At 38.5% G+C, this 16,235-nt stretch overlaps 1 protein-coding gene and 1 long non-coding RNA gene across 17 annotated transcripts in view; one reads left to right on the top strand and one right to left on the bottom strand.

Annotated features, from left to right (window-relative positions):
* SOX5 (SRY-box transcription factor 5) overlaps positions 1 to 16,235 on the bottom strand; it is a 632,328-nt gene that overhangs the window by 44,520 nt on the left and 571,573 nt on the right. For all 16 annotated transcript variants that reach the window (XM_090146153.1, XM_090146149.1, XM_090146142.1 and 13 more), the window contains one exon: positions 9,296 to 9,442. In XM_090146153.1, coding sequence (XP_090002279.1) covers positions 9,296 to 9,442 — 147 coding nt within the window. The remainder of the gene's footprint in view (positions 1 to 9,295; positions 9,443 to 16,235) is intronic.
* LOC149919682 (uncharacterized) lies at positions 6,577 to 15,434 on the top strand. The gene is made up of 3 exons (XR_016469169.1): positions 6,577 to 6,949; positions 10,500 to 10,572; positions 15,172 to 15,434. It is a non-coding gene; the product is annotated as an uncharacterized LOC149919682 (long non-coding RNA).

Raw genomic sequence — 16,235 nt, 5'->3', positions numbered from 1 at the left:
AGTGACAAGGTCTTTCTCTCACATACTCAGCATGTCAAGACATTGATCAATCTTATATCAAGGACTTTTTTTCTTAATAATTTATTTTTTCCAAATATGCCAGTCATGGCATTAGCCTATCTTTCCTTTGAAAGCAGCAGGGAAAAATGTAGCAACTGAAATGAAATGAACAGGAACTAAACTCATTCATTAGTACCAAAAGTACACATCTGAATTTGTCATTCGGCATCATTAGTGAATAAAAACACATGATTGAGATCAAAATATTTTAACTGCTCTCATATATTAGCTTATATCAAATTACCTCAAAAACCACAATATTTGTTGCATCAGTTTGCCTGCCGCTAATGTTCCTTGGATGTTCTCAGATGTTCTCTCTGGATACTACTACAGCATTTTTACCAGGAGATACTACGGTAGAAAGTGTAATTTTGCTGAGAAATGGTTATGAGTCAGTAGAATTGCCAGCATGAAAGTCTTCTATGACTTCGGACTGCAAACGAATGCCACTTGATTTAAATAATAACTCATAGATAACATTTTATTTGGTAGCTACTTTTGAAGCCTCTGAGACAGATTAAGTTTCACCTATGATAGCCTGAAGCTTTTTATTCATTCGGCTCCAGGAGCTAAGACTTCAAGGAAACTACCTGTTATAAAGTCACAACATGTAATTACACTGCTCTGAGAATGAGCACATTCTAAATTGCTGATTTGCACACAGTTTCTCTGAAACCCTTTTCCCCATCATTTCATTTAACACTAAACAAGTCAAAATGAACTTTGTAGAACAAACATGTTGTTCTCAGAAGCTTCACTGAAATATTTGCCAAGCACTTCATACCACTCTAGAGCTAATACTAACCCACAAGAAACTGCCTCTGAAAATAAAATGGACTCCTCTATTGTGCTGCTAGCTTTGCTTCTATTCAACTATCCATTGCTATCAGGGATTACAGATTAACATGTTTCAGCTTAAAAAAAATAGCTGTAGAGCTATGGTAATCATTCAACAGTGGGTATAGGAGTATCAGAAAATGTATTTCTTTAATGCCTAGCTTGAATTGCATTCTGCCTGAATGTGTAAAGAGGAATTAATTTCAAATTTAGTACATAACATGGGAGCAAATGACTCTTCTGCAGACAAAGCAAGCAGCTTCCAGAAGCAGCTAGACTGATCGTATTAGAATCTGAATTAATAACAAATGCTACCTCCCAAGCTGAACTTCACATATTTCTCTTCAAGGTTAGTACCCCTTCCACAGCAGGAATAACCTGTTCTAAGTATTTTCCAGCTGTCAAAAGGTGAGGATGTTCAACAAAAACACTGCAGCCAGAAAAATCTAACTTTTTTCTTTTTTGTTACGCAACTCCAGATTCCACACTCTCCTTAAACACTTTTACTGCTATTCTTGAGATGGCATGACCAACCAGGAACATCCATGCAACAGCTAACCTGGTGGCATTAAAAAATCTCAAATGTGTGACATTTATTTGGGAGCCCCTCAGCCTCACAACATACTGCTTTTTCTCACTCAAGGATTCTGTTCTAGGATGGGCAGAACTACCATACAGCTTTGGCAGAAGACAATGCTAAGTTCCAGAATAAGACAAAGATCTGGAACCGAATGTCATGTCCCAGTGCTGAATGCTGAAGGATTCTGAAATTGAACTGGACTGAAAGTAACAGTGCACGTGCAATAGCTATGTCTTCAGCATTAAGCCACTGTTGTGGATCATTTAACCAAAAAAGAAAAAATCTACCTGCCCTATACTCCCACCTTTCCACTTTATTCACAGCAAGTAAAGGAAGGCATTAACAGCAAAGAACAGTAATGAATTAGTAAGAAGCACACACTGCAGATTTGTCATTACCACTTCGCTTTACATCTCTGTTGCTCCCCATCTGATTTCTGAAGATCTCTTTCAGAAATGCTGCGGTATTGCTTAATTCATGTAACTTGCCTTTGTTTTCTGAGTGCAGATTTCACAGTGTTTCTCCCCCCCTCCATCCCTTTTCTCTTTGTTGTGTTTTCTTCCGAGTTTTCATTACAAAAAACACCAACTGAGCCTGACTGAGGGCTGATTTTCTAGCAACTCGGCTTGAGAAACAGGTTCCTGCCAGAGAGACATAGTATCAGGAAATATAGCTGGAGAGTTAATCTAAAAAAGCATCCTAGAAGCCCCTCCAAGTATTTAATTTATTTTTAGGGAAGTAGGGGGTGTGGGAGGCAAAGAGAATTCTGTGCAAGTCTCTACTGTTGCTGCTGCTGCTTTTTAGATACCACTATTAAAGCTGTTCTTATTGTTTAGAACGCACTCACTATTTTAGAAGAGCATCTTAAGAAGTTCCATTAACACACAACTCTTCATTGTGCTCTGGCAAATGGTTTAAAGTCATTGTTTCTATGCCTGAACATCATATACAGGAAGGAGAACAAAGAGAATAGTCTTAAAGATTCTGTCATCAATTATACATTCTGTTTTTATGGGATTAAAAGCATGGGCAGCAAAGGAAAAAGGCTTCCAGGTAAAGAGATATTTAGCTACAAGCTCTCCATTAAGAATGGACACTGATGTTAAAGAAACAGCACAGCAACAAGTAGCATAGCACAGATAACACAGATGAGGTCTCAGTTTCCAGCACCCTATACACTGCTGCATCCGTACTATAACATTTTCCTTAATTATCTTACAGCTACTCTAACCTGATGGATGGACTGACAAGGGGATTAGAAATACAAGCACTGAATAATGTTTCAAATGTAGTGATACATAATATTCTAGTGCTAACTGCTATTCTTGTGCAGAAAAGCTTAATAGATTCACTTACAAGGAGGTTTTTATTTTTAATCAAGAGCATATAAAGAATTATGAACAGCCCAGGAATTCTCAGAAACACAAGAGCCTTGCAAATCTGACAGATAAACCTTTTGTTTATGTAACCTCCATGTCGTAAGGAACAATGCCTCTTACAAACTTTAATGAGAACTTTGTTCTTCACACTAAATTACCTCAGTACTCCCTTTACTGAAAGTAAAAATACCTTAATTTCCTGCTGCTTAGATAGGCATTCAGCAGCTACTGAGCTCTTCAACTGATAAAGAGGACAGTAATTGCCAATAGTATACAAGGCGCAAAGGGGAAGTTTCAGACAGGATCTTCTTATTTCTAAACTCGTTTGCAGACAAGAAAAAGAGTTTAGCCCCATCTAACACAGGAAGTGACACCATTTAATCACCTGTCCACAGCAATGATCAATCGCCTTTATAAAGACACAGTTGTCCTCTTTATAGCTGACATACTTCACAGTGCTGAGCAGAACATTCAATTCGTGTTTCCAGAAATATCTGGTAATACTAAACAAAGGGAAATGTTACAAAAAGGAAACATGGTTATCCTTCTGCATTTGAGCAGCAATGCAGTTATTATTTCTAGAGCTGAAATTAAATACTTTCTTGCAACATGCTCCGTCATGAAAAATAATGTGATCAGGACTGGGAAATGTGAGGATACAAGAAATCTGTGTGTCTACTTACCAGCTAGCCTTGTGCAATAGTCATAGCTTGATGTGTCAAGCAAGCCGATGCAACTACGTACATAACGGAGCCTAATTCTTTTCCCCAACATCTCCCTAGAATGAATTTTCAAATTCTGTTCTATCATACAAAAGAGAGAAATATACCCAGCTGACAGGGCTGCTTAGGGTAGTCAGCTAAAATGAAGTTCAAGTCAACAATTTGTTTGAAGTAGAATCAGAAATATCATCCAGACGAGTGTTTTTATTACTAGGCAGTTTTATGGCTGTTTTCTTCTCCCTCCCTTCAGATACTTTTTTTTTCTTTGTATTCTTATTCTGAGTCAAGAGATTTTCTACTCAAACTGCAAAGTACAGTCTCATCCCCCAGTTTTGACTGGGACAAGAAAATCCCCGAACAGCTCCCTACAGCTTACTTATTTTTTCCTAATAAGACAGCCTATGGTGTATTTGATTTAAAATTCCCATATCCAAGGGCTACTATCCTTTATTTTTGTCCCTGGTATCAAATGTGTAATGCCTTATACATTGTTTTATGTTTTACATATTTTATGACGTCGCCTCACAGTGTCAGAAGTGGATGTTGCTGGTATGGCACTATAGGTTGGACATTCCCACCAATGTTCTGTTACATATTGTTGCCGTGTGACAGATGGCAGCAGAGGGGCTGTCTGACAAAATAGTGTCTGACATGGAAGTGCGTATGAGGCAAAAGTGTGGCACTGAATTCCTTCATGCAGAAAAAAATGGCACCCACTGAAATTCATTGATGCTTGCTGAATGTTTATGGGGACCAAACAGTGGATGTTGGGAGATGTGCTTCAGCAGTGATGAATCACAGAATCATAGAATCAACAAGGTTGGAAAGGACCTGAATATCATCTAGTCCAACCATCCTCCCATTACCACTGCTACCACAAGCACTAACCCATATCTCATAGCTCCTCATCCAGATGCCTCTTGAACACTGCCAGGGATGGCGACTCCACCACCTTTCTGGGCAGGGCATTCCAGTGCCTGACCACTCTCTCAGAGAAGTTCTTCCTTATGTCTAACCTAAACCTCCTCTGGTACAACTTGTGGCCATTTCCTTGGGTCCTGTTTGTTGCCTGGGAGAAGAGGCCAAACTCCTCCTCATCACAACCTCCCTTCAGGATGTTGTAGAGTGTAATAAGGTCTCCTCTGAGCCTCCTCTTCTCCAGACAACAACATGACAACAACATGAAAGACAAGCTACATTCTGGATGGCCACACAGACTTTTATAAGCAAGGCATGCAGACTCCTGTTCATCGCTGGTGAAAATACATAGTTAATGGTGGTGACTATGTTGAAAAATAGTGTTTTTCACACTATTTTGCTCTATCAAATAGTGATAATGTATCTGTTGTAATTTCCACAGAAGTGAACTAGGAGGCATTACTTTCAGAGTGACCTATAGCTGGTAATCAAATCAACAGTGACTCAGCTGAAGTTTTACATCCAGTCTTGCCTTGACTGGTGAGAAAGAAGCAAACATGCTGCTCGTCCCTTTCTGTCCTTCCTTCACTATAAGAAGGATGCAAGACACAGCTGATGCATGTGGTAGAAAATGTCACAAGATATTCCTCAAATTGGAAGAACTTCCCCTAGAGAATCTCTGGCCATTTTAGAGCCAATCTGTCCTGTGGTATAGGGGAAAGCTCCAACTCATTCAAATGAGATTCTACTGCTGACTACAGGTGACATGAAAAGTTTTCAAACAAGTGCTTATTTAGGTGATCAGAGGGATCACATAATATGAGAATAAACCATCTTTAATTAATTATTCATACTGATATTTGTCTGGATATTGCAGCTGAGTAGAATCTGTATATCCAACTGCTTAGTGCTGTTTCTGGCTTGACTGAAACACATTTTCTTTCCTTGTCACAACTCCCAGGTGCTACTGCTGAGCAAATAGTAACATCACTGCCAGAAGTATTTGAAAAGAACAAAAAAATTGATTTGAACAATCCATGTGTTGTTGCCATTGATGGAGACACAACTGCGAGTAAGGTTAGGGTTGAGGTCATAACGAGGTAAAAAGAAATTTGCCCAGGAATTCTCTCCTGTCGCATTTCACACTGAAGTGCTCCTTTTTTCAGCAGATGCTACAGACAACGCGCTGTGCTCTATGAAGTACTGGGAATCATTTAGCTACATTTATGAGCTACACTGAAAATTCACTCCAGAAATACTGTACTTGAAAGGCTACATGGAAAGGGCTGGACAGTACATCACACAGGCACTAGATGCTACATTTATACCTGCAACATAAAAAAATGAGTAAGACTGAACAGAGCCCTGGCTGTTTATAAGTGAGAGTAATCTTGCTGTTCTTACTCAAGAGCATGATGTACCTCACCTAATTTCAGTGAAGGTGGCAACTATTGGGTGAGAACCCGGGTACCATGGTAAGGGTCATGCTCAGATAAACATATTTACTACAACAGTGCCTCCCTCCTCCCACCCTGGGTACTTCTGTTCAAGCAAGAGGTTTGAAGTTAATAACAACATGGGTTGGTTAAGTTATTCTGCCTAGTCATTATCTTCACCTTTGTCGTCTCCCACTTATTTGGGAACATGCAATCACCTTTAACACCCAAGCTGAGCAGCATGAAAGAATTTACAGGATCAAAGGCAAAATGTGCTTAAGACAGACTTTGGAAATCCAGCACAATTTGGCAAACTTAAAAGATAGTTGCTTTTCAAATGGGTTGTGGAGGAGGCCTTGGTAAATTTGAATGGTATGATTAGCATACCGGCTGTTTTTAAAACTGCTCAAGAAGAAGCTGTGTTAAAATCCATTTCCGCAAGACACACGCATTTTCTTTTGGATGGAGTCCACAGCTCTGTTTCTTAAATCAATTTTTCTGGCACAGAGATTTCTTCTTGGAAGAATGTACGAACCAGTTCAGTTTCCTAACCAAAACTTGACAGAATGTGTACAGCAAGGCATAATGGCATCTCTGCTTTATGGTTTCCTAAAAGTTACAGTACAGAAACCTAGGAAGTGAATTTGACTATTCCAGGTCACATCTGTCGAAAGACGGGTGAGAGAACAGAAGATGCCAGTTAGCCTGCCCAGCACAGTGTTCAAACACTGGTGAGGGCTGCTGATAAAAGGTTTGCCAAAATGGGAGTTGCCAAGGTCTTAAAGGAGTTTCGGGGATGTGTTCAAGTCTTACTAGATTTAAAGGATGATCCTTGGCAAACTCCCTCTGATGCTTCTCAGCATTTCTAGAGCCAGCAGTTGTTCCATCTGCTGCTGAAGCTGACTTTGAAGAATCCTTGCAAAGAGCAGCATACTAACTTTAACACTATACAAGAGGGAAAAAACACAGCTTTTCAGAGTGACCTAGATGTTTGCCAGGAGCTTGACACACTCTCAGGTAAGGCTGTCTCCTTGTCTCCAAACACTTGAGTGTATTTCCAATGCTGCGCCAGTGTAAACTGTGGGCTGAAAATAAAGATTCAGCAAACAGCATCTATTGAGAGCTTGTCTAAGGCATTAACTGTTCATTGTGGAGGTCTGACACACTGTAACAGTGAGAAAGACCACCATGAACTTACTTTGTGAACCAAGTTGATGCTGGTGTTGATTAAAAAAAAGGCTGTTAAACAGACAGATATGGCCTGGCAACAGATTAAAAAAATATTAAAGTAAAATAAGAACAAACATTACATTTTTGAAAATGTTAAACACTTTAACATGCTCTGCAAAAGCCAAGGAAGACCCACAAAGACACAGAGGTGTTTAGTTTCAACATATAAGCTTCAGTTTCTGCCACTGTGAGGGATTTGCCAGCGTGTTTTCCGAGCCAGGCCATGGCACTATTGTATAAGCCTTATTCTAATTATTGTAGGCTTTATAAAGGTTCCTTTATCATTTAGTATTATAAATAATTGTGCTTCTAGGCTGGAGTTCAAAGCTCAGTATAGCATTCGCACAACACCACAGGCGGGTCAGGTGACCTTTCTCCAATTCTCCTCTCTCTGGTGCTGAGGACAGACAAAGTGGTATGTCTGTCATACGCCATTACCATTAGAACAGAATCTTGTTCTTTTATTACAACTGAACTCCGCCGGATTTCTCAGCAGGAATGCTAAGTGAAATCAATGTCTTGGATTTCCAGGCTGAGCTTGGAGGTCACAGCCACTCTATCATTTCTCAGCATTATCCTTTCTCTTTCTCTCGCTCTCTCTCTGAGCCTCCAACTGGCACACAGCAGATTGAAAACAGCATGCATCACAGGGCTCACGCTGCACAATTTTACAGCCTTTTGGAGCCCCCTTCCTTTCCTTGTGGCCCACTCTTTTTTTTTTCAGCAATCTGCAAGTAAGTTTTGTTTGTGTCCTACAAGACTGCAAGCCAAAGGCACTAGGACACCTAGGAGTACGAGAGAGCAATAAAAAACAAGAGAGAACATAGCCGATCTTGACAGCTGCCAGCAAGATGGTTGTGCTTGACGTTACCCATAGATACAGAAGGCTTTAAAATTCCACAATTGCCACAAAATAAATACTGTGTCCCCTTAGATCTCACCAGAAGTCCTGTGTGCACAAAACAGATCCAAAATCAACACAGGGATGTTAAGTGCAGTGGGTCTAGCAAGCCACTAGCCACACACAAAAACCCCACGTAAAATGCACAAAAATCTCGTTAACCATAGATACAACATTCAGGAAAAAAAGTACCATCAGGCACTGCATGGCTTTGTGATCCCAGCTCTACAGAACATAAAAAGCCAAGCCAAGGATAAACTTCAGGAATCCAGAAAGTCTCTACAGAGGAGAAAAGGAAGAAATGTCGACCTAAAGACTGATTTGTTAACACAGCAACCCCTGGTTCCACATCATCTACTTTATCCTTGGACTAACTGAGCTGACAATGGTATTATGCAATTGTCTGGTTATTTTTAATCTGGGCTACTTTACTGTTAGGGTAAAAAACTAGACACTATTGTCAATTCAAGGAATCTTTTCTGACATGACAAAGGACATGGACAGTGTGCTAGAGGACAGTAAAAAAATTGGAAGGACAAATTTTATCAAGCTCTTGCTGTCGCCCAAATGGGACTGCTTCTTCCCTGCATTCCTTAGCTAAATTCTTCCTAACTATTTTGCAACAACTAAGAAGTGCCATTCAGTTTTGACTGGTTACTTTTGCTTGGCTGAGGTGTATGCTGAGCACATCTTCCCCTGGATGTAGTGTTTTTTTATAACTACAACTGACCAAGCACTGTCAGCGTTATACATTTGTGACTGCAAGCTGCTAACTCAACCTCTTAAGTGAGTGCAGACCTGATTGCCCAGCTATGGCTAAGACTATTCATCAGACTTCTTTGCTGTCTAAGCAGATCTCAGCTTAGTCTGCAACACAACACACACTGCCTCAGAGACTTATTCTTCCACAAACTCCCAGTAGGTACCTTTGAGATACCCTACTGGTTTCTAAATTGCTGATCTCACTGTAGTTTGGAGTCCTGAAAGGAAATGGCAGTTGTGTGCTGGCACAGGAGGCCTGTCATCCTGTACACTATCCATTACTGAAGATGGAGGGAATCACAGTGTGATAGCTAGGGTACTGCAAGGGAACTCACTAAGACTATTCTCTTATTTCACACAGACATCATGAAAATAAAGCTGAGAGACACACAGAGAACAATCAGAAAAAAAATGTACATGCAAGTGTCAATACTGCCAGGAACGCTATGCCACAGGGCCTGGTACAGTACCTTGCTTTTGGGTGGAGGGCTGTTTGTGCTCTTGTCTGTGTGGATGCTGGTAGGCGATACAGCAGCACCGAGGTTACCCTGGGATATGCCAGGTATCTTGCCTCCTGGAGATACTTGCATTGCAGCAAGTTGGGCAGCATACAACTGCTGTAAAAATAAAAACAAACACACAAAAAGAGACAGAGAGAGGAAGAAATCATCAATAAATAATTCTCCAAAAACTTCTCCTACTATAGACTTTATCTTCACATTCTGATGGGTATTTTTATTTGGCATACTGGCATATTCCAAGTCAAGAATTGTTATCTCAAATTTTGTATTTCATTCCTCAGGGGATGAATGACAGACATCACTATGAGAAGTGTCCCAGCCTTCACGTGTGTGCAGGGTTTCAAAACAAGTAACAAAAGCTAATCTTCGTGCCTGAACCATTGGGCAATCCTTCCTTTCCTGAGAGGCCTCAGCTGTAACAGCATCTCCAATAATAATATGCGTTATTTTCATGGTGTGAAATTCACACCATGTTTAATATGTCAGTCTCTGTGCTGCCATTTTACATTTCTTTACATTTATTTCCGTGATTGTCTTGTATGCATAGGCTGTAAAGTGTTTGGGGCTGGAAATGACAAAATTTTGTTCTGTATTTATTGTAAAAGTCCACTCTCAGATTGGTCCTGGAGCACCAATACATATAAATATAAAAATACTGTTGGTTGCATGCTGTCAATTAGCAATTGGAAGCTCCAGTCAAGATTAAGAACTCTTTTGGTGGAAAATGGAAAACATATACAAAATGGTAACACTTTACTCCTTAAAACCAAACCAGTGAGGCACTTTAACCACTTACGTGAATATTAGCATGTGAATAATTACAAACACAGTCACCTGTTTAAACTTAAGCACTACGTTAAAAGTTTCACAGTCAGTGGTCAAAAGCAGAGAGACAACTGGCAATGCCTGGAAGCTCAACTGACTTCTCAGTAAAAAGTGGAGAACATAAAATACGGTGGCAGCAATTGTTGATGCTTTGTGAATAGTAAGAAATTCACATGAAGCCAAATAGAAGTTGGATGCCTGAGAGAGCAGGTAATGTAACAACAAAGACCTTCAGTCCTCAGACTCAACGACTCATGCTATGTATTATTTGTGCTGTGCAGTACACGTGTAATGTGTAACACTGAGCAGTGGTGCACTCTGTCTGCAGGTACTAACAGAGCTTCTGAGATGCAATGTGACAAGAGATAACATGCAGGAACATGGAAGTGGACACGAAAAAGGTAAGATCTTCAATATAGCTAGTCTAAGACAGACTGTTTGTGTTGCTTTGTTCTGCTGTTATTTTTTAATTAATTGCATATGCTGATAAAAGAACGAAGGTCAGAATGGAGGACAGAGTGGAACACTAACCAATCCCAGCAAATTTGAAAGAGAAGAATGAGGATTCAGTGTAATAAGCTTAATGGGAGTATTCCACACTGAACTGTGTAAAAGGAAAAGAAACACTGCTCATGTGAGTTCAGAGTACGTAGGTCTTGTAGCAAAGACTTAACGAGATCAAATGAGGAAGATTTACTGTTCCAAGGCTAGGACAACTCAGTGGAGAAGAAATGAGTAATGCATGTACATCATCTCAACTCTGGACTTTGTTCCATGGTTTCCTGTACAAACTCTTCTCTTCACTGGTAAACAATCTTAACCCTTTCACGTAATTAAAAGCATCCCATTTCTACTCCTGTAAGCGTAATCAGGCACCAAGTTCTTACTTACTTTTACTTGTTCTATTCTTTTCAGACTTCCTATTCCTTTCAGTTTTGAATCCTTTTCATCTCTTCTTCTACTCTGATCACTGCTTGTTCCCTATTTTTCTGTACTTCTTAATCACCATTTATCCATCTCTCTGCTTAGTCTCACTCTCCTTCCCTATCACCCATTCATTCATCTGTTTTCTCCCTGCCTCTTCCTCAAATTTATTTATTCATTTATTCCATGTGTTACCCTCAGCCAGCCAGAGCCAAATAGATGCAAATCAGCTACAGATAAAAGTCATCAAAAACAATCCAGCCACAAATCAGTCACAGATTCAAACGCATGTATTTATCAGTGGAAGTTCATATCCATTCATTCTTTCAAAAGAAGAATAAATACAACAGGGAGAAAGGAACAAGGGTCTGTGTGAACCAGAGGAGATCTGCAGCAGGCAGTTCAAGGAAAATCAACTCAATGTTATGTACAAATTAATATATCAGAAGGGCAACAGTTGTTTAAGAAATAGGGTGCATGTCTAGGGAATAACTCAATATAATCAGACTCTGGTCATGATAGAGTAGATCAAGATTTTGCCCCTCTTTTGCTCCCTATTCATGAGTTGATAAAACAAATTGAGGCAACTATGGAAAAAAAGAAAAGATAAAAGAAAGTAGAATGACTACTGAGCAGGAAAGGTTCAAGTTTATTGAGCATCTATAAATTAGGTATCAGACAATAAGTGTAGCATGGAAATAGAAGTAAAACTAACAACATTAGTTCAGACACTTTGAGACCTTGAACCAGCATTGATAGGCCATACAGGGACTGACCTGTTGAGAACAGTCTCCCAGAAATTTGTGTAAGCCTCTGGGGCAGAATTTTCAAGAAGTAAAGAAAATATCTTTCCCAAGTAGCTTTCAGCCTTCAGGTGAGGTCCAGAGAATGAATAATTAGCACTAAGTCACATGAAATACTTGCATAACATAGTAAGATTCTTAACAACAAGAGTACCATCTAACACCAGTGTTCACTGAGAAATATGTTGCTCCTCCTTCCAGTAACCGTCATCAATCACCTTTTTGACAATATTTGCAAACAAGATGATGACTAAATAGGGATGGGGGATGGATTTCCCCAGGCACCAGTCCAGGAAAAAAAAAACATTCTTTTAGGAGATAAGTGGAATATATGGAAACTCAAATCACTTCATATACTCAGTTAAAGGAATATACCTCAAGACAGATTTTCTTACAAGACAGTTGAGTGGAGTAATTTGGAAAGAGTGGTGGAAGAAAACCTATAAAGCCTTCTTTCATGCTTTTTACAAATTTAGTTCTCCTGCTATCAGGTTCAACATCTCTCACCTCTATTTAATTGATTTAGAAAATTAAAAATAAACATTAAATAAAACCTTATAAGAGGTCTCTTGTTAGAGTAACCTGTTATGAAGTCCCTCCCTAGTACACAAAGCAACTATTCTACTGAAAAGCAACATCAGGGCCAGCTCTGAAGCAAAAAACATCTATCTTACAAAACTCTAATGGTCTGATTTCTATTTAACATTAGAATTGCTCCAACCATTAAAAAAAAAAAAAAAAAAAGACAAACATATAACATGCAGTACATTTTTTAAACTGTCAATATTTTTGAGCTTTGACATTATTGAACTTCTCTGCTAATAGTTAGCTGCTATAGGACACGATGACCTTTAACTTATACCCAAGGAAAGTGCACTGATGTGACCAAATGCTGTGAGTCAAGACAGCTAAGTGACAAGAATCTGTGCAATCATTTCACAGACAAATCAAACTCAAACAAAAGAGCATTTCTACCTCACCAGCAGGATTTCAACAGTGTAGGAATCAGTCTCTCTTAAAATATCTGACCATCACCTAAAATATATCTGTCTTTTTCACAGTAACAAAACCAAGATTGCAAAAAGTGAAACGAAATTATTGCATATCACTGCTGTAATACACTGTTCTTGAACCACTCAAGATGTACATCAAAGAGGACCTCCTCAAACCACTTACACAACCTATAGCTAACCTAAAGACCCAGTCTCAAATTCCAGCATTCAAGGAGTCATCTTGCTCCACTACAGTTCATACAGGACTTGCAAACTGTAGGCTGTTGACTGGTTTGCTATTACTGAGGTATTTATCTGAAACTAGTTGAAATCAATGAAGCACTATAGCTTTAGACAACTTTTTTTTTTTCCCTACTATACATAAACAAGGATTATAGTCTGCTTTTAATAAGATAGATAATATGTCTTCAAGGAGGCAGAACTGGGTTTCTGAAAAAGCAATTAAAAAGTAACATCTATTGTTTGCTTATAACTACACAACTATGCTTTGGCTCCCCTGCCCATGTGTAATATTGCATGCCTTGTTAATGTTTTCTCATTAACCTCTTATGAAAATCTGTATGGAAGCAAAATCATCAGAACAAAAGCATGATATGATACACTTTACAATGAGCAGGAGGTACAGTTATTTTTATAATATTGCCCCTCTGTTCTTCAGCTATTAAACAAAAATTTCCCATTCTCCCTAGGTCACCACCAAAACCATTTATAATTCTTCCAATATATTAAACAGAAATATTCAGCTGAACTCTCCAAATGGACTAGCTCTAACAGCTCTTGGCTTGATGACTCTGTAGTACATCAATAGCAAAAGCCTTAAGGTTAGACCAGCTTTGAAAACTTTCCCCTTGGGCATTGTTGTTACATGTTAACAATGCTCATTACTGCTTTGAGGTTACACTAAAAATGAATTCTTGTTCTATTAATGCAGAAAATGAGAATGAGATTTAATAGCAATTTTAAAAAGGGTTGAACAAAGTGTTAGCAATTACACAGACAGAGATAGCTGATTCAAGCACCTATAGACATTTAGTTTACTGTATTATCTCTTATTAAAATATTTTTATTAGTGAACACTAGAGATTAAGAGCTGATATTAAAAACGGGAGAGAGAGAGAGGGAGAAAGACAGGTGATACTTGAAATCAAATTAGTTACTGTGAGTTTTGGATATAAACTAATTCCTCAGTGGAGTTAGCACAGTGATGAATTTACAAACCACTGTGCTTAAATATTTGAACTGTTGACTGATCCAATACTTCAATTTCTGTGTCATTCTAAGACCTATCATTAAAAATATACACATGAATGGCCCTGTTTTGACTTCACAGCCCTGATGGCTTTGATTTTTGCATAATCTCAGGGAAAAAAAATGGTATAAATTGAGATTCTCTCATTCAGAATGCACTAATTTAATTTTCCTTACCTTAAATTTTGCACTTATATAAGGCATGCAAAGTGTTTGATTATGGCAGAAAGAATTAATTTTGGATCTGTTCAGTTTTGTTGTATTTCTGTTGATTTTTCTTTAATTAAAAAAGGTCGTAAGGAATTAGAAGAAAAATTCATTTAAACAATTGACACATCCTACTGTAAGATTTTTAAAAGTAGAAGCAATGTAGAAAAAAGATAACTGTAGAAATTTAGAATGAAAGCTGTCCTGAGCAATGGTCAGTAGCAATTATTTCTGGCTCTATAAAAAAAGTTCTTCATCTCTCTCTTCATTATATAACTAAAAAGTACAAATGCCAAATTCTCATCTTTTCTGTGTCTGAGTTTCCTTCGAAGATTCTCAGTTCAACACATTTCAAAGGAACACGCTAATTTGTATGTTCAAAACTTCGGCAAAAGCTTTAAATCTCATTTGTTTGCACCAACTGGGGGATTTTCAGAAAACAGAGACGATACGTAAACACAAATCTAATATGCTCCTTTAAAATGTAACCCACCAAAAAACACTGTGAAGCAGATTTTACTCAGTTTTGCACTTCATGTTGCTAGCTTTTACAGTGGACTATTTTCATCTTATGACAATGTAACTTGAGATCCTGAGATGAACTTGTTTTGTTTTTATTTTTTTCTTCATTAGAATCCTGAATAGAGTTGGATAATTATTATTGTTCTACCTACTGAATATCTTTACTATATCCATTCCCTATAAGAAATTGCCCTGGCTCCCAGTGCTGAGGTGTGCACAGGTCTGATACACACTCTAAATGGTAGAGGACCTTGACTGAACTAGTGTTTCCTTTATTCACCAGGTGAAAAACACTAAGCTGGATGAATTTGCCCAAAACCTGTGAACCTGACAAGGACTAAAGAAGATGTACTAAATGTTGAAAAGCTAAAGTGTTCTTCTCTGAGGCCACATTAACTAGAAAGCTTCCATCCTAACCATGCTTGCCATTTAGTCCAGGGAAGGAAAAGAGGTAAGCAAATCATGAATCATGAAAGAACAATAAGTATTGGAACATTAAGACTGTGCAAATTAAAAGGTAAGTAATGCGCTCCTTTTAGTCAGGAGTTGCTAATACTTGGCAGAACTGCCTAAAGAAATGGTGGATTCTGACTCTTGATGCTTCAGTCAAAATCAGGTGTTATTCTGGAAGATAAACTTTAAACAAAGAATTAATTATGCTCCTCAATAATATTCTACATCTTGTTTAGTCAGACTAGACAATCCAATAGTCTCTTTAGCCTTAGAAAATCTGAGACTTCCTTAGAAAGAAATGTTAAGAAAAACAAGTTCTCATTAGAAAAACTGTAAAGCATTCACAAACTGAACAAGGCTTCATTTATACGCTTACTGCATGCAAGTTACAAACACAGCTTTGTAACTACCTCTGTCTCATATTAGAAAAACATTACTTTTAGAATCAGTAACCGCAAGTCTCCATAAAATATGATTCTGGTAGCTGATCTCCCTGGTTCCAGGCCCAGAGTCCTTGTTCCTGAGAATAATCCCACTGTAGTCAACAGGACTGCTCAGCCTATGCCATGTTGAATGTGCTAGTTCTTTTTTTAATTTGAAACTTCCATGGCATGACCAGCTGGGGATCCCTGGCATTCAGAAACAAGGCTAGAATCCAGGTCACTGAAAAACTGAATGAATTTTAAGTCTCAATTTAGACTAATAAAGACTTCTATCATCACTGCAGTACATTCCAATAATGCCTGCTTTGCTGGTGAAACAGTGGATAAAGTCAGAAATATAGGTACAATTTGTGGCGTCTCGGAGTTTTGTTAGAAATAAACTTCCATGGGTAGGGCAATCATTTTAGGCAGCTATGTTCATATTTATAGGAGCTTTTACAGGAGAAACAGT

This window comes from Phasianus colchicus, chromosome 1 (assembly GCF_987193195.1).
Source record: "Phasianus colchicus chromosome 1, bPhaCol1.hap1.1, whole genome shotgun sequence".
Classification (NCBI taxonomy): domain Eukaryota; kingdom Metazoa; phylum Chordata; class Aves; order Galliformes; family Phasianidae; genus Phasianus; species Phasianus colchicus.
Note: the sequence above shows the minus strand (reverse complement) of the source record. Positions and strands in the feature narration are given on the sequence as shown.